Source organism: Phalacrocorax carbo, chromosome 7 (assembly GCF_963921805.1).
Source record: "Phalacrocorax carbo chromosome 7, bPhaCar2.1, whole genome shotgun sequence".
NCBI lineage: Eukaryota > Metazoa > Chordata > Aves > Suliformes > Phalacrocoracidae > Phalacrocorax > Phalacrocorax carbo.
In genome coordinates, this window is record NC_087519.1 from 25,444,506 (window position 1) to 25,460,020 (window position 15,515).

The window sequence follows — 15,515 nt, forward strand, 5'->3', positions numbered from 1 at the left end:
AAAAGCACAGTCACACAAACCTGAATGTAGATATACAGCCAGCCCTTTTTCTGTGCCTCTTTTTTTTTTTTTGAGAGCAAATTTAATCATGATGCCTTCATGAGCCAGCCTGTTGTTCAGAAACCGGTGAGTGAGACCTGTACCTCATTGACCTACTACACTGGATTAATGCAGGAGTGTCACTGCATCCTGAAGACTAGTGTTGATGCCATTTCAGGTTTTATTTTCTTCCATCCAATGGTATTGTATACAACTTCTCTCTCTTTTTTTCTTTTTTCCTCTTCCCCTAAGGCTTTATTAGTAGTGGTATCACCAGAGATTAAGCATTTGATTTGAAACAGTCTCACAATTCCACTGTACCTCTCTGGACGTCTTGCTGGAAAATGGGTCCTTACAGAAATGTGCAGCTATGGATGAGTAAGTGCAAAGCTGACCACCCTCAGCTCAGAAAAGATGGTCAGGTAGGACAGCAAAGCAAAAGAAAAATAAGCTCTAGAAGGCAGCATCAGCCCTCAAAAGGAAGGATACTTTGCTAGGAATTCTGAACAATATGAGCTACAACATACTCCTCTGCGATGTAACATCTCTCATGTCAGAACATCTGACATCTGGTACCAGCAATAAACTGTCCTGCTCAGAACATATCTGCACAGGGGCTCTGACAGGCTCCAGAGCATCTCTTGGCCACTTACACCTGGCTTTAGAGATATTTTTTTTTTGTAAACTCCTTATAGACAGAAATACTGGTAACCTTCATTTTTGCTTACTAAATGATTTAAGTCTTTCTCCTGAATCTTGAATGTAGGGTGTTAAAAATGCTTTTCTGGAGAAGGGTGACCAAGACTGTGATATGTAAAGGAATGTTCCACTAAAGACTGTCGAAACACCCAACTACCCTGTGGGGTCCAGCTTTATTGTAGCTCGTCCAAACTGGAGATGAAACAACTTTAACCTGATCGTTCTATTTTTTAAAGGAATTAGATCTTATGTTCCCTTTGTAAATGGAAGAGAATATCTTTTTATAAAAAAAAAAGAATGTAAAGTAAAAATGTATATCTGTATTTTTGGATCATGTTATAGATAATGAATATATTGTTATAAATAAAGTATTTTTGGGAACAAGTGTGCGAGAGCATGTTGGGAGTGGCGGTGAGGTGGGAGCGGCCGTGCCGTGGCGGCCAGGGCCTGCAGGAGGCCGCGCCGTGGCGGAGGTGACGGGGTGCGGGGACCGCCTCCCCCCGCGGGGTGAGCCCGGGCGGGCGGCGGGGCGGGGCGGGGCGGGGGCGGCGGCTTCCCCTTCCCGCCCGTCCTCCACTGCTGCTCGCGCCGGGACGGGCCCTGAGCCGCCAGGCCCGGCGGCGGCGGGCGGGCCGGCTTTGTGCGTGTGTCCGTGTCCCCGACGGGTGCGTGAGCCCTGGGGTTGGGCGAGCGGGCGGGTGGTCGCGGCGGAAGAGAGAGCTGCTGTCAGGCGCCATGCCATGGGTGTCCCCCACACACACGCCCAGCCCCGGGCGTCGCCGGGCGCGGGGTTGTCACACACAGAGGGGCCCGTTCCCGGCTCCTCGCAAACCGGGAGGGCACCCCTAGGGGCAGCAACCCCCAGAGCCGGGGCGGCGAGGAGGGGAGCTCCCACATGAGCCAGGCCTTTGCTTTCCAGCCTGACCATGGGGATCTCCTCGGCTCTGCCCCGCCGCTCCGCCTGGAGTCACTGGGCTCAGCCAAGATGGCTGACAAGCTTCCGCGGGAGGAGCCTGGCGCAGAAGAGCGTGGGTTCGGGCCTGCGGACGGCTCAGCAGTGGAAACAGCCAGGTGCGCCCACAGGGGTGGTTTCCAGGCCGTGGGGCATGAGGCCTCGGGGGAGGAGGCCGCTGCACGCAGCCTCGGCCAGCTTCCAGGAGGTTATGCCGACTAGTGAGCGTTACAGAGTGCAACGCCTGCCCTTCTCCCAGCTGTCCGAGAGCGATGTGGCTTTCTTTGAGCGCATAATGCCAGGTAGAGTCATCACAAATCCGGAAGAACTGAAACCATTTAATGTGGACTGGCTTAAATCAGTGCGAGGTAAGTGAGTTTGCTTATTTTTCAGTTTTAGTAAAGCCTCCTCTCCCGTTAAGCTACTGGAATGAAAAGTCTGCCAAAGAAAACCTCATCTCTGTTTATAGCAGACCATGTCTTTACAGACCAGGCAAAATGACTTTTCCTCACAGAAAATATTCCTTCAAGGATTACCTGATTTCTGGTAATCTTTCAGGCTTTCATTAAAAAAAAAAAAAATCTAAGTGCTGTTTACTTATTAATTTTTTCCTGAAACAAATTGGTTCATTTAACAGTTCCTAAAGTTTTGGCTGAACCTCAGAAAACAAGTGTTGTGAATTTTCTGTTACTTTTGTCAAAGATTTAATGAGATCATAAAACATCTCCCATTACCCCCACTGGCAACCAAGTCTATGTATGCAGGCAAAGGTTTTACATTGCTTTAAGGGAGAGCCTACTATTGAAAATGTTTGTTTTAAAAGTGATTAAAATGACTCTGCCTCACAGTGGAGCGAGTGTTATTTCAAATGTCATGCTTTACCACCTTTTTCTTTCTGATCTCTGTAGAACCCACAACTTGCCTTGAGAGTCCCTTGCTTTCATTGCAGGCTGTAGCAAGCTGATGTTGAAGCCGCAGACAACAGCAGAGGTGTCTCAAGCTCTCAGGTAATGCGCATCTTTTCTGCTGGACCTTGTGATAAGGAAACTCAGGTTTAGCCCAAGAGGTGAAGGGGAACTTCTAGATGTTCAGGCACTAATTGCTGAACCACTGGAATTACTGAAGCTGTTTTCTTCTTGACTGCGTGTCTTGGGGTTCAGCTCTGGTGACTTCAGCTCTCCCTTTTGCTCTTTATATCCCCACTGCCCTTGGGCTGCCCACTGCTTCCCAATGTCCCTTTTGTTCCAGTTGCTCCCAGGTGGGAGTCGGTGCATGCTATTGCTAACCTGGGGATCTGCATGTGCTGGTGGGTAGGCAGTGTTGCTCATCTAGAAAAACCTACGGGTTCCTAATTAGGAATGTTTTCACACAGGGAGCTGAAATTTTTCAAGGCAGAAAGGGGCTTGAGCCTGTGCCTTGTATTTCCCAGGCCCAGTGCTCTCCCTGGCCCTCAGCTTTTCTGGGGTGATGGTGTTGTGTCAGTACTGGGCAGAAACAAAGGCCAAACTTTCAGTTGTTTTACAAAATAAAATTCATCTTTCCTGGCCAGATGTCAGCAGACTCCTGGCAGCAGCAGACTTCCCAAATCAATGTTGATCGCTTTGGGTAGAAGGGTCTTGAGAGTGCTTAATGTGGAGGACAAATGGCAGGGAGATTAACAAGTGGATTCAGTATTGATGACTTTACTGCTCTACTGAATTGTCAAAATTAGATGCTGTAGCCATGCTCAAGAGGAGCGGTTGTGTTGAAGGATTCAGGAGGGTCCATCTGAAAAGGTAAAGAAGGTTGGACTAGATGACCCCTGAGGTCCCTTCCAACCTGTGATTCTGTTAGGCCAGAATCAGGCCGTTTGAGGAGCTGATGTTTTGTTCACTACATCAGTAGGAACTCTTCCCTGGTTCGCTGGTGTGAGCACAGCTCCAGTTGGGCATCAGTATGCAGGATCACTGTTTGGCTGAAGAGCTAAAAGCTGAACGGACCTGCTCCTAGCACTGTTAAAACCGATAAGTAAAGTCAAGGCTTCTGAAGTAACTGCTGGTGCAGTGCAGCTTTGTGCCACCTGCTGTGCAAGAACTTCTGTGAGTTTGGAGAGGATGTTTGCGGGGAAATGGCAGGCTGGAAGGTGAAGCAGCTGAGGCATAGTTGCACAAGCTTTGTCGCCTACAGGGCGTTAATTTCTTGAGGGGAGGAGGAGGGCAGTAATGTCTTAAACCACTGCCAGAGGTCACCTGTCAGAGCCCAGTGAGGAAGTAAACTTGTTAACAGAGACTGATACATCAATGGGTTAATTATAAACAGAATGAGCTGTGGTTTCCAGGCAGATGTTTTGTGGCAGATCTGTAGATATGCATGGAGGTATCGCCAAGTGTTCATTCCTTTGCTCAGTGCTGCATGGGTTTAGTGGGGAGTGGTGTTTCTCACTTTTACAGTGAAACTGTCCCTTTGTATCAATTTAATCTTTATTAAGATTAAACAGATCTCAACAGATTGTTGTAAGATCTCACAACAACCCCATGCAGCACTACAGGCTTGGGGAAAAGTGTCTGGAAAACTGCCTGGCAGAGAAGGACCTGGGGATGCTGGTTGACAGCCGGCTGAACATGAGCCAGCAGTGTGCCCAGGTGGCCAAGGCGACCAACAGCATCCTGGCTTGTATCAGGAACAGTGTGGCCAGCAGGAGCAGGGAAGTGATCGTGCCCCTGTACTCGGCTCTGGTGAGGCCACACCTCGAGTACTGTGTTCAGTTTTGGGCCCCTCAGTACAAGAAGGACACTGAGGTGCTGGAGCATGGCACTTTGGGACATGGTTTAGGAGGCATGGTGGTGCTGAGTTGGTGGTTGGACTTGATGATCCTAGAGGTCTTTTCCAACCTTAATGATTCTACGATAAGGCTAAAAGCTGCTTGATTTTAAGGAGCGTTGAGCATTCGCACAACAGTAGATGCTCATGTGGAAGTGAAATTCTTCTGATAGACTGGATTATGGCCTTAAAATATGTAAGACTTCAGAAACCTCCTTACTTTCAGGTACTGCTATGAGAGGAACCTGGCAGTGAACCCACAGGGGGGCAACACGGGCCTTGTCGGGGGCAGCGTTCCCGTCTTTGATGAGATCATTCTCTCCACTGTTCTCATGAACCAGATCATCAGTTTTGACAACGTGTCTGGTAAATATCATAGAGACATGAGGCACAGAAATGAGGCCCAGGCCCTTACCCAACCATTTGCCTGGGAGACGATAAGTGCAGGATCAGCAAGGTTTAGCCCAGCAGCATCGTAAGCGGCGTCACAGGTTTGTTTCATCTAATCTCCTGCTGCTGATATAATGCTTAGGTTATAACAGTAGCAGACATAAAAATACATCTGGTGGCAGTAAGAGGAAGAAAGAGATAAGAGAAACATGGGCATCCTATTACCTCTATATACCTAGATAAGAATCCCAGCAGGTGGAGCAGAACGACAGTGTTGAAGAAGGCACGTGATAACACTAACAGAGGGAAGGGATGGATGGGGGAAACTTACAGGTTGTTTGGATTTGGAGCATTAGGAACCAGGCTGGTTTGAGGATTTCGGACGGGGAGAGGGAAGAAAAACAGGCAGAGATATACTTAATCTTGTTGTGTTTTCCCAGTCCAGAATTGTGGATGACCAAATGTTAAGGCAATGGCAAAGCTCCCCTCAGCTTGAGGAGGGGTTGGACAATGCCCTGTAGCATGCATGGACTTCTGGTGCATTTAAATTGAACCCCAGAAAATTTTGGAGGAAGAGGTGGTTGCTATCTGCTTGTATTTACCCTGTGTCCTTAGGAGGCACTTTCTTGGGCCTCAGCTTGTAGCAGGACATTTATGTTTCAGGAATCCTTGTGTGCCAAGCTGGCTGCATCTTAGAGAAACTCAACGAGTACTTGGAGGAGCAGGGGTTTATCATGCCACTCGACTTGGGAGCGAAAGGTAGCTGTCACATTGGTGGTAATGTGGCCACAAACGCTGGAGGCTTACGGCTCTTGAGATACGGCTCTCTCCGAGGGACGGTGCTAGGACTGGAAGTGGTAAGGCGAGGCGAGTACATGGCAGTCCCCTTCTGTGTTTGACCCTCTACTTCTTACCCTGTTCCCTGCTGTTCTGGCTCTTAGCTATCCATTATGCAGGTGAGTGTGGAAGCCTGGAGGAATTTAACTTTTCCTTGTATGGCTCTTTTGAGCGGTTTCCAGCTTCCGCCTCTGCCCTTTCTGACAGAATTGATATCAGGTGGTTTTATAATCTGGAGAAGAAGGTGGGAGGGATTTGGTGATCCCAAGTTGCCAGCAGGAGGTTATTCCTCTGTGGAACACTGCTAAATCCATCCTACAGCACTCTTCTAGTGGCTGCTTACTCAACTTTTAATAGAGCTGTCTGCTTTGGGTTTGCTTGGCTGCTGGCTTTCTCCTAGAGTCTTTCCCGTTCCTCAGCCTGATTTTGCCCTACAGGCCTGTACTTCTGTGTGTAAAGGCTGGGGTCAGAGGTTCTAAAAAAAGTCTGGGGGAGGAGAGAGCTAATAGGAAATAAATTAGGTAGCAAAAGCCTGGTTTGGTTTTATTGTGTAGGCCCAGAAAGAAGAGCTTTTGTCTCTCAGGTTAGTCCCTCTAGCATCAAAGCAGCCTTTAAGAACATGTCTTAGAGACATTCAGCCTTGATTTAAGGCTCACGTGGTAGAGGGCATATTTCATTCTGGTTAACTATGTTCACTGTTTCAAATAGAGTTCCTTGTTTCTGTTTAATAGTGGGAGCTAGGGCTGCAAAAAAATGGCTGATCTTCTCCACCGCTGGTAAAAAAAAGCAGAGCAAACTCAGTCATCTGTTATTACTTGTCCTGCTGGAACATGTGCAAACAGCACTGTGAAATAAGAAGCAGAAAAGTCTGGGGGAAGACTCAGGTAGGATATAGAGGGGAGGAAGAGCTGGGAATGGAGGAACAGAGACGAGATTGTGGGAATGGGCTGCAGCTGGTGTCCACTGCTCAAGGCTAGTGGCAACTTTTCATCAGCTTGGTAGTAGAGAAGCTTTTGACCACAGATTTCTATGTAGGTGCTTTGACTAGGTCTCTGTATTCCCACAGGTGCTGGCTGATGGCTCAGCTCTGGACTGCTTGGCTTCTCTGCGCAAAGATAACACTGGCTATGATTTGAAGCAGCTTTTCATCGGATCTGAGGGGACCTTGGGAGTTATCACTGCTGTCTCCATACTCTGTCCTCAGAAACCTAAGGCTGTGAATCTGGCATTCCTAGGTAGGAGCTAATATTAATAATTGTACACCTGAATTCAGAGGCTGGGAAGGGAATAGGAATGGAGAGAAGAAAGCACTGATTAGCTTGCTGAGCTGGATTACCAGCATCTGCTTGTTTCTGAGAAATATTATGATGCTGTATGTTAAAATACCTGTGCAGATATTTTATATCTGTGGTGTAAATGTCTAAAATACCTGCAAGGGCTTGTTGCTCTGCAAAGGAAGGGGAGCCAGGAGCTTAGCAGGATGAAGAGGCAGGCAGGACAGTGCCCTCACTGACAAGGGCCTGGTCGGACAGTACAAGAGGGAGGTAAGCAGGGCAGGTCTGGTGACTGTAGGTAGAAGCAGCCACAATCCAGCGGTCACCAGGTGAGTCCATAGTGACATAGTGACAAGGCAGGGCTGGGAAGTCAAGTCTGCAGGTCAGGGTCTGGGTCATCATGGTACATGGCCATGCGCAGCTGCTTAAAAACAGCTTCTGAGTTTTACCAGAGCTGTTTAAGAGAGTTGTTTGTGGGGAGCCTTCACCTTTTTTCTCAAAAACCTCCAAAGCCAGTGTGGGCTTCTCAAACAGGTTGCTTCTGTCAGATGTGGCCTTGAAAGCAGAGAGATGACTCCTAGGAGAGGATGAGTAGACTCAAAGTGCTTGCAGACCTGTGGAATATGCGCAGCGAACCCTGGAATTTGCCTGGACTCTTACAGTGGCCTTCACATTTCTCTTGGGTTGCCTTCTTGCCTGTGCTGAGAACTGAGAGTGGGGCATACATTTTAGTATGAACTGTCTTAGAGTGTTCAAGAGGGTCCTTGCCACAGCAAAGACTGATTGCTATATCCTCTTGCTGTTCTGCTCTGAAACCTTTCCCAGCTCTAACCATTACAGGAACTGCTGATCTAAACCCACACAGGGTAGCAGTTTACATTTTCTAGAGATGGTAAAGATGACTTGAAGCCTGATAGACTTTTTAAAACTTTTTACAAGGTTTTGGGGGGTTGTTTTTTGTTTCTGATTCCTCTCTGTTTTCTGTCTGAAGGGTGTCAGAGTTTCGCTAAGGTTCTGGAAACATTTACAACCTGCAGAGCCATGCTGGGAGAGATCCTGTCTGCTTACGAGTTCATGGATGAGAAGTGCATGGAACTGGTTGAGAGACATCTCAAGCTGTCCAGCCCAGTGACAGGTACCCATGCCATTTGTGCTGTAGAAAGAGGCATTGTACTGTTTGGGGATTTTTAGCTTTAGTTTTTAGCTCTGTCTATGAGCATGTGGGCATCCCTCATATTTTTTTTACCCAGTGTTCAATTCCAGACACATTTGGTGGAAGTCTTTAAAGATGACATTTTATTTCTATTTGTTCCCACAAAACTGCTAGTTTTCTGAAAAGCAGTGGCTAGGTAAAAGATAGAGCATGTATGTGAAGTGCCTTACAGACCAAAGATTGCCACCTGAGCTGCCCTTCTGCCTGTCACTAGAGAATATGGGCAGTAGAGCGACTTCACGAAACATGCCAAGTTTTGGAAAAGCTCCAGAACCTGCACTAAACTCCTGTGCTTTCAGCCCAGAGCATCTGCTTATTCTGTTCTCCATCACTTTCAGGCAGCCCTTTTTATGTTTTAGTTGAAACTTCGGGCTCCAACTCAACCCATGATGAAGAAAAATTGAACAGTTTCCTAGAACAGGCCATGAGTTGTGGTTTGGTTGCTGATGGAACTGTGGCAACGGATGATAAGAAAATAAAGGCAAGTCATTGTTTGCTTTTGTGCAAATCTCTTTGACATGATGCTCTACTTGGATTTGTATTTTTAATAGGGAAATGTTCTGACTGATGTTTGGTATAGATGTCCTTGAGTGATCTGGTAGCTTATTTGGCATATTGAGTAACGACACTAAGAGAGAATACTTACTACTGCTGATTCTTCCCAGAAAGCTTCAGTATTTGGGATTTCAGTGGATGTTTTCTCTCTTAAAAAGATCAGAATAATGAATTACCTCTTTCAGTTGTTGGTGGGGTAGGACCCACACTGCCTGAAAACTATCAAAACCAGCAGCTGAGTTGTCAGTGAGGCCAGGAGTGAGCGAAGTTCTTTAGGCCAGCGTGACACTGTGTTAGAGCCAGAGACTGTGGTCCTGGGGAGCAAGAGGAGGAGAGTGATTTGTGTCTGCCCAGTGAACATGAGTCTTTTACACTGACCCATGTTTCTTCCTGTCCCAGTTCCCAAACCGACCCTTGCAGTATTAAACTGGAGGAGGCACATCCCCACTTCTTGGGAAACCCAAACCAGCTTTGGAGAGACTGCCTATGCCTATTTTTTCTATCTGGGATACCGTCAAGCTTGAAGAGTTGATGTATCGCTTTACTGCACAATGCTGCCAAGAACACGTTATTACTAGCTTCCAAGAGGCAGAGGATGTCAAGGGAAATCAGAAGTTGATGTTATATGTACAGAGTCAAGGCTCTTTTTCTCTTCATGCCACAAAGCATGGAACCCAGGAGGTACTTGGTTCATTTGGATCTCTTTGATTCATCAGATGCTGTGGAGCCTGCGGGAGAGAATCACAGAAGCCCTCACTCACGATGGCTATGTCTACAAATATGACATCTCCCTCCCTGTGGGAAAGCTGTATGATCTCGTGACTGACACAAGGGCTCGGCTGGGCTGTAGTGCCAAAAACGTGGTGGGCTACGGCCACTTGGGTAAGTATAGATGCTGGGAAAGGAGGTGATTGTTCTTTTGTGCTCCAGGTTTTGCTGTGCAACTTCCTAGTAGTTTTAAAGGTCGTTTTTAGATTGGTAAGAGGCATAGACTAAATAGCCGAGAGCTGTCAGAAGAGGAGGATGCATAAGGATCTTTGTGTTTGAATTTCATTGCTTTCAAAGCGTATTACATATATTAATGGCAGGTTGTTAGACAGCCAGCCACTGAACTGGTCATTTGTATCTTCTTGCTCTGTACTCTCTATTTAAGTATGTAGGTTGTCTAATTGGACCATCAATTGATTAATGCACTTAGACACATTTGGTAGATAAACACTTTCGTGTCCAAAGTGAGTAGTCATATTGGAAATCAATTATATCTGAGCCATTAACCCTCCGAAAGCAAGTGAGAAAAGTAATGCAAAGGAAGGCCGGTACATTTGTGAGAATGCTTTGAAACTAATTTGATTTTACATAGAGGTAAATTGGTAGCTTAGCGACAAAAAAACCCCAACATACTCATTGGCATGCTTGATTTGAGACTACTTGAAAGACAAGTCTGCATGACAAAGGCTGGCTTTGGTAGGTCTTGGTGTTGAGGATTAGGCTGTGTGCTTTGAAGGGCTGCAGGAAGAAGTTCCAGAGTGAGAATGGGTGGGTTGAGTTTATCTTTTTGTGTGTTGTCTTCTGAATACCCAGCAACTATATGCTTAATCAAATACCATAACACACGCAAGTGGCAAAAGGAGAAAATGTTCCGCTTGGTTTGTTTCTGTTTACACAGTGCCAAAGCGCATTTAGAACATTGCACAAACACAATAGGGAGGTAGAGGTGGTGAAGGGCTGTACTGAAGTCTAATCATTACGAAATACCATTAGGAAAGTCTTTGGCTCTCTTGGTAGTGCGACAATAATTAATGCAACACAGTCGTTTGGATTATAAAATCACGAATAGGAATTTGCAAGTAGCTTAACTGAGGACACTTCCTCAAATATTGTACTGACAGCATGGAAAAACAAATATTCTAGTTGAATTATTTGCACATGGAGGGGCCTGGTGTTTGTAGAAGGACAGTAACTTGTCCTTTTTTGCAGTTTGGAGACTAACAAAGGCACTGTTGTTTGAGTACATGGAAGAGACAGTAATGAGTCACCATTGCAGGGCTACTGAGTTTTTCTTACAGACCCACCTCTGCAATATTTTCTTCCAGGAGACGGAAATTTGCACTTGAACATCACGACGGAGTGCTATAGCTGTTCCCTGCTGGATGCCATTGAGCCATTTGTGTATGAGTGGACTGCAAGATACAATGGCAGCATCAGTGCAGAGCACGGACTGGGCTTCAAGAAAAAGCAGTTCATTCAGTACAGCAAACCCAAAGAGGCAGTCTTTCTAATGCAGCGTTTCAAAGCCATGTTAGACCCCAAAGGGATCCTCAATCCGTACAAGATGCTGCCCTCCAGTTCCTGAGAGCAACATGCACTGAGAAGCGAGCAGATGCCATCCATGAGGGTGGCATCTCTAGCTCAGTAACTGCACTTTCGCCATAGGCAAACTGATGGATCAAGCAAGCATGTGGAATGCTCCTTGTTTTATTTCCTTAGCGTGACGGAACAAGTAAAGGAATGTGGTTTCTCTTTCAGGGGTGCCCACTATTTCTGAATAAGAGCATGTTACTGGTTTTGACTGTGTGGGTTTCTATTTAATCTGAAACACTGAAACCAAGCATGCAGATATTGTGTGTGGATATTCCAGCTTTCTTTTCCCCTTAGTTTGCTCTGATTTATTAGTGAAGTGACGCCAGCCATAGCAGGCATTTTCTCACTTGGGGTGCGCAAATGAGGCACCAGAGGCACAGGATAAGAACCTGTGGTGCTATACAGCCATCTCCGAGTGAAAATGTTGCTCTTCCTCACTCGTTTTGATCTAATATGCTTGTCTAAAAGCCCACAACAGCAGCAGGTTATGGCCTCTTTTGTGATGCCACCTGTAGGCTGTCCCCAACAGGCATCAGTGTTGTCCCATATACAGCACGCAGGTACAGGTTTACAGTCCTGGAAGGACTGGCCAGAGAAGAGAGGGTGCTCTCAGAAAGGGCAAGAGCCATTATCCTAATGATTTACAGAGATATGTAAAATCTTTATCCCTCTCAACCAGCAAACCAGATTAGGCTGGGTGGAGATAATGACAGTGATGTTAAAATTGCCCAGAGTTTTTTCTGTACTGTGCATGTAGTGCATTAAGGCAAAAGAGATATCTGTGCATACCAGTACTAACTTATTTTCCCAACATGCCCCCTTGCTCTGGTGGAGGTGGTTCTGAGGCTCCCGTGCTGGTAGGCGGACTGGTGCCCACATCCAGCACCCTGCTCAAGTTCGTGAGGCCACAGAATGGTTCAGGCAGCTGTTACCCAAAAGCAGCTTGGAAGATCTGACAGTAGTCGGGAAAATAAGAGTAGGAAGATTAAATCAGCCTGTCTGGCATTCAGGAGGCCCCCTGACTGCAAAAGGTGCATAAAAAAATAGGCTTACTCAACCAGGAGGGTGAGAGAAAGAAGATGGTGGTGTAGGAAAGTATCAGAACTCAGCACATGAGCTAATGGAAGAGGAGGGTGATCCTATTTTTAAAGTAGGCTGATTTTACTCATGTTCATTTTCTGAACAGTTCTGCATCCTCCCTCACAAGCATGCGTCACCTGTGCTGCGTGTCCATATGGTCTGGATAGGGACACTGGATAGGGAGGATAAGGGATGTTTGGACATGTCTCTTATATCTCTTAGGAGTCACTGATTATTATGGAACAATCCTTTTGTCTCGGGATCTTGCTTGCTCTTCCACAAATCCCAGGCACTCTCTCTGTTTCCTCAGTTTGAGTATTTTTTTAGTAAAGATTTTAGTAGGGCGTTTGATACTGTCCCTCACAGCATCCTTCTGGCCAAGTTGTCCAACTGTGGGACAAGTGAGTTCACGGTGCGTTGGGTGAAGAACTGGCTGAAGGGCAGAGCTCAAAGGGGGCTATATCTGCCTGATGACCAATCACCAGTGGTGTTCAATATTTTATCAGTGATCAGGGTGCAGGAGTTGAATGCACCATTAGCAAGTTTGCTCCCATACCAAACTGGGAGGTGCTGTTCACTCTCCAGAGGGACAAGAGGCCTTGCAGAGTGATCTAGATGGATTGGAGCATCGGGCAATCATCAATGGCATGAAATTTAACAAGTCCAAGTGCCGGATTTTGGACCTGGGACAGAGTAACGCCAGGCACAAGTATAAATTGGGAGAGGAGTGGCTGGAGAGCAGCCCTGCAGAAAGGGATCCACAGGTGCTGGTCAGCAGCAGGCTCAGCAGGAGCCAGCAGTGTGCCCTGGCAGCCAAGAGGGCAAACTGCATCCCGGGGTGCATCAGACACAGCAGAACCAGCCATCCACGAGTGGGGATTGTCCCACTGTATTCAGCGTTGGTGTGTCCTCACCTGGAGTATTGTGTGCAGCTTTGGGCCCCACCATTTAAGAAGCATATGAAGGTCCTTGAATGTGTCCAGAGGAGGGCAACAAAGCTGGTGATGGGCTGGAAGGCATAGAATAGAATCATAGAATCATTAAGGTTGGAAAAGACCTCTAAGACCAAGAGTGGCTGAGGAGTCTGGGTTTGTCTAGTTTGGAGAAAAGAAGGCTATGGGGCAACCTCATTGTGCTGTTGCTCTCTGCAGCTTCCTGAAGAGGGGATGTGGCGCAGAAGGTGCTGATCTCTTCTCCCTGGCATCCAGTGTTAGAACGCATGGGAATGGCTCAAAGCTGTGCCAGGGGAGGTTTGGACTGGACATTAGGAAGCATTTCTTTAGCGAGAGAGTGGTCAGACACTGCAACAGGCTCCTAGGAGAGGTAGGTGGTCGATGCCCCAAGCCTGCAGGTGTTTAAGAGGCATTTGGACAATACCCTTAATAACATGCTTCAACTTTTGGTCAGCCCTTCAAGTGGTCACGTCATCCGTTGGACTAGATGATCATGGTAGGTCCCTTCCAACTGAACTATTATATTCTAAGATGGGGTTTTTAATTGGTTTTGTTGGGGGGTATTTTGTTACAGTCTGTCTGTTTTGAGATGACAGAAGAGATTGTCATTTACAGTTTGGTGTGCAAAACCACTTTGTCACCCTTCTGTTATCAGAGGGCAGTCCAAGCCATCTGCTAGTGAGTCATCTTCCGGTCTACTCAGTGTTTGCTAGTCATGTCTGTATTTACCAATACATGTCACTCTTAACCCAGGCTCTGTTGTATCCAAATGAAGGAGGTGGTTGGGAAAAGCCTAGGGATTTGCCAAAGGTAAGTCGTGTCACACTAACCTGACCACCTTCTACAACAAAATAACATTTTTTGCTGACATGGGGAGAGCAGTGGATGTTGTTTGCCTGGATGTCAGCAAAGCATTCAACACTGTTTCCCACAGCCTTCTGGACAAGCTGGCAAGGCGCAGGCCAGGTCTATGAGATGGGTAGGACACTGGCTCACAGGCTGTGCTTGGAGGGTGGTGGTCAATGGTTTTTACTCAGGTCTACTGGTTTGGGAGGCCACACTGGACTCCATGAGACTAGGAAAGGTTATTGTCTTACCCAATAGCTGTCTTCTCCATTAGCTGCTTTTCAGTGATTTCTGCTCTTCCACAATGCAGCAAAATAGATGTTCCAACAGGAGCCTTTTTCTTGGAAGAAAGTCATCCTACAGTCTTTTTCCTTCTGTTTTGAACCAGAACACTGTCTTTACAAGGCTGCAAGCCGTTGAATTGCATTAAGGATAATGGCTTATGCTCAGCACTGTGTTGCAGCACCCTTCATGATACAGTTCTAAGGTCACATCCCTCTCAACTTGGCCCCATGGGTGCCTTTAACAGACATCCCTCCATAGGTTATGCGACCTGCAGTGCCAATATGTAGGCCTGCCCTCTGGTCTCTTCAACTCCCTCTCCGCTATCAGTGCAATCCCCACATCTCCCTTCGTTCCTCAGGGCCACTCAGAGAGGAGCTGATCATCATATTCTGGGGTTAAGTGGAGTGAGCAAAGCATCATTAGCAAAGAGAAGACAATGTGAAACGCAGTCAGCCTGTGCTGCTTGTGTATCAGGTGATGCAAAAATGCAGAAAGTCTGCGAGGTTGTTAGAGAAGAAGTTGACAGGATTTGCCTTCTGTGAAGTTAAGCTGATGCAGCTCGTTCTTTCTGGATTGGGCTGATTATATTCTCTGCGTTTTTCCTATGCCATTCTTCCTCCCTCCCCGCCCCGCCCCCCAGACCATTGACTGTAATTGTTTAAAATACAGGCTGTACACATGAATTGTTGGTTTTGGGAAGTGGAACTTTCCATACTGCTTTTTCAGCTATGTATGGAGAGAGTGCTGGGGAGGGAGTCAGGGCTGACAGATAACCTGGTGCTGTAGCCGGGGAAATTCTGGCACAGCTACATTTATCCACCTTTTTTACACATGAAGATCCTTAAGCTCAATATAAGTTTACCGTTTCAGCTAAACAAGACAGCAACTTCCCTTAGGGAATAGAAGGGGAGGTGTTATCGTAGGGTTATTTTATAGTAACTTTCCTAGACCTTAAACACCAGTATTATCCACTTCCATGTTCTCAATGATGCTTTCAAATACTGACTCGCTCCTGTATACAGGAGGGAGAGACAGGGTGGGCACATGTATGTGTAGGGGTTGATTTTTGTAAAGAATCATTGTAGTAGGAATTTCTTGTCCAAAATTCTACTTTTTCTGGGACAGACTTAATGTGGATGTGGATGCTCAGCACTTTAAGCAGTGGTCTTCTGACACAGTGAGGAAGCTCTTGACTCTCTGTACTGGTTTTGGCTGGGATAGAGTTAATTTTC

The 15,515-nt window shown here is 46.7% G+C and overlaps 1 protein-coding gene across 3 annotated transcripts; it reads left to right on the forward strand.

Annotated features, from left to right (window-relative positions):
- The first annotated feature begins 1,228 nt into the window (after positions 1-1,228).
- D2HGDH (D-2-hydroxyglutarate dehydrogenase) lies at positions 1,229-11,322 on the forward strand. Of its 3 annotated transcripts, none has more exons than XM_064457068.1 (10): positions 1,229-1,245; positions 1,658-2,058; positions 2,640-2,697; positions 4,716-4,855; positions 5,543-5,736; positions 6,783-6,951; positions 7,982-8,125; positions 8,542-8,684; positions 9,475-9,640; positions 10,852-11,322. In XM_064457068.1, the coding sequence occupies exons 2-10, from the start codon at positions 1,665-1,667 to the stop codon at positions 11,109-11,111; spliced, it is 1,668 nt and encodes a 555-aa protein (XP_064313138.1). In that variant the 5' UTR covers positions 1,229-1,245; positions 1,658-1,664; the 3' UTR covers positions 11,112-11,322. The 3 variants fall into 3 exon arrangements, with proteins under 3 accessions (XP_064313138.1, XP_064313137.1, XP_064313141.1); XM_064457067.1 differs by lacking the exon at positions 1,229-1,245 and adding an exon at positions 1,263-1,403; XM_064457071.1 differs by lacking the exon at positions 1,229-1,245 and having other exon boundaries at positions 1,923-2,058; positions 2,599-2,697.
- The last annotated feature ends 4,193 nt before the right edge of the window (positions 11,323-15,515 follow it).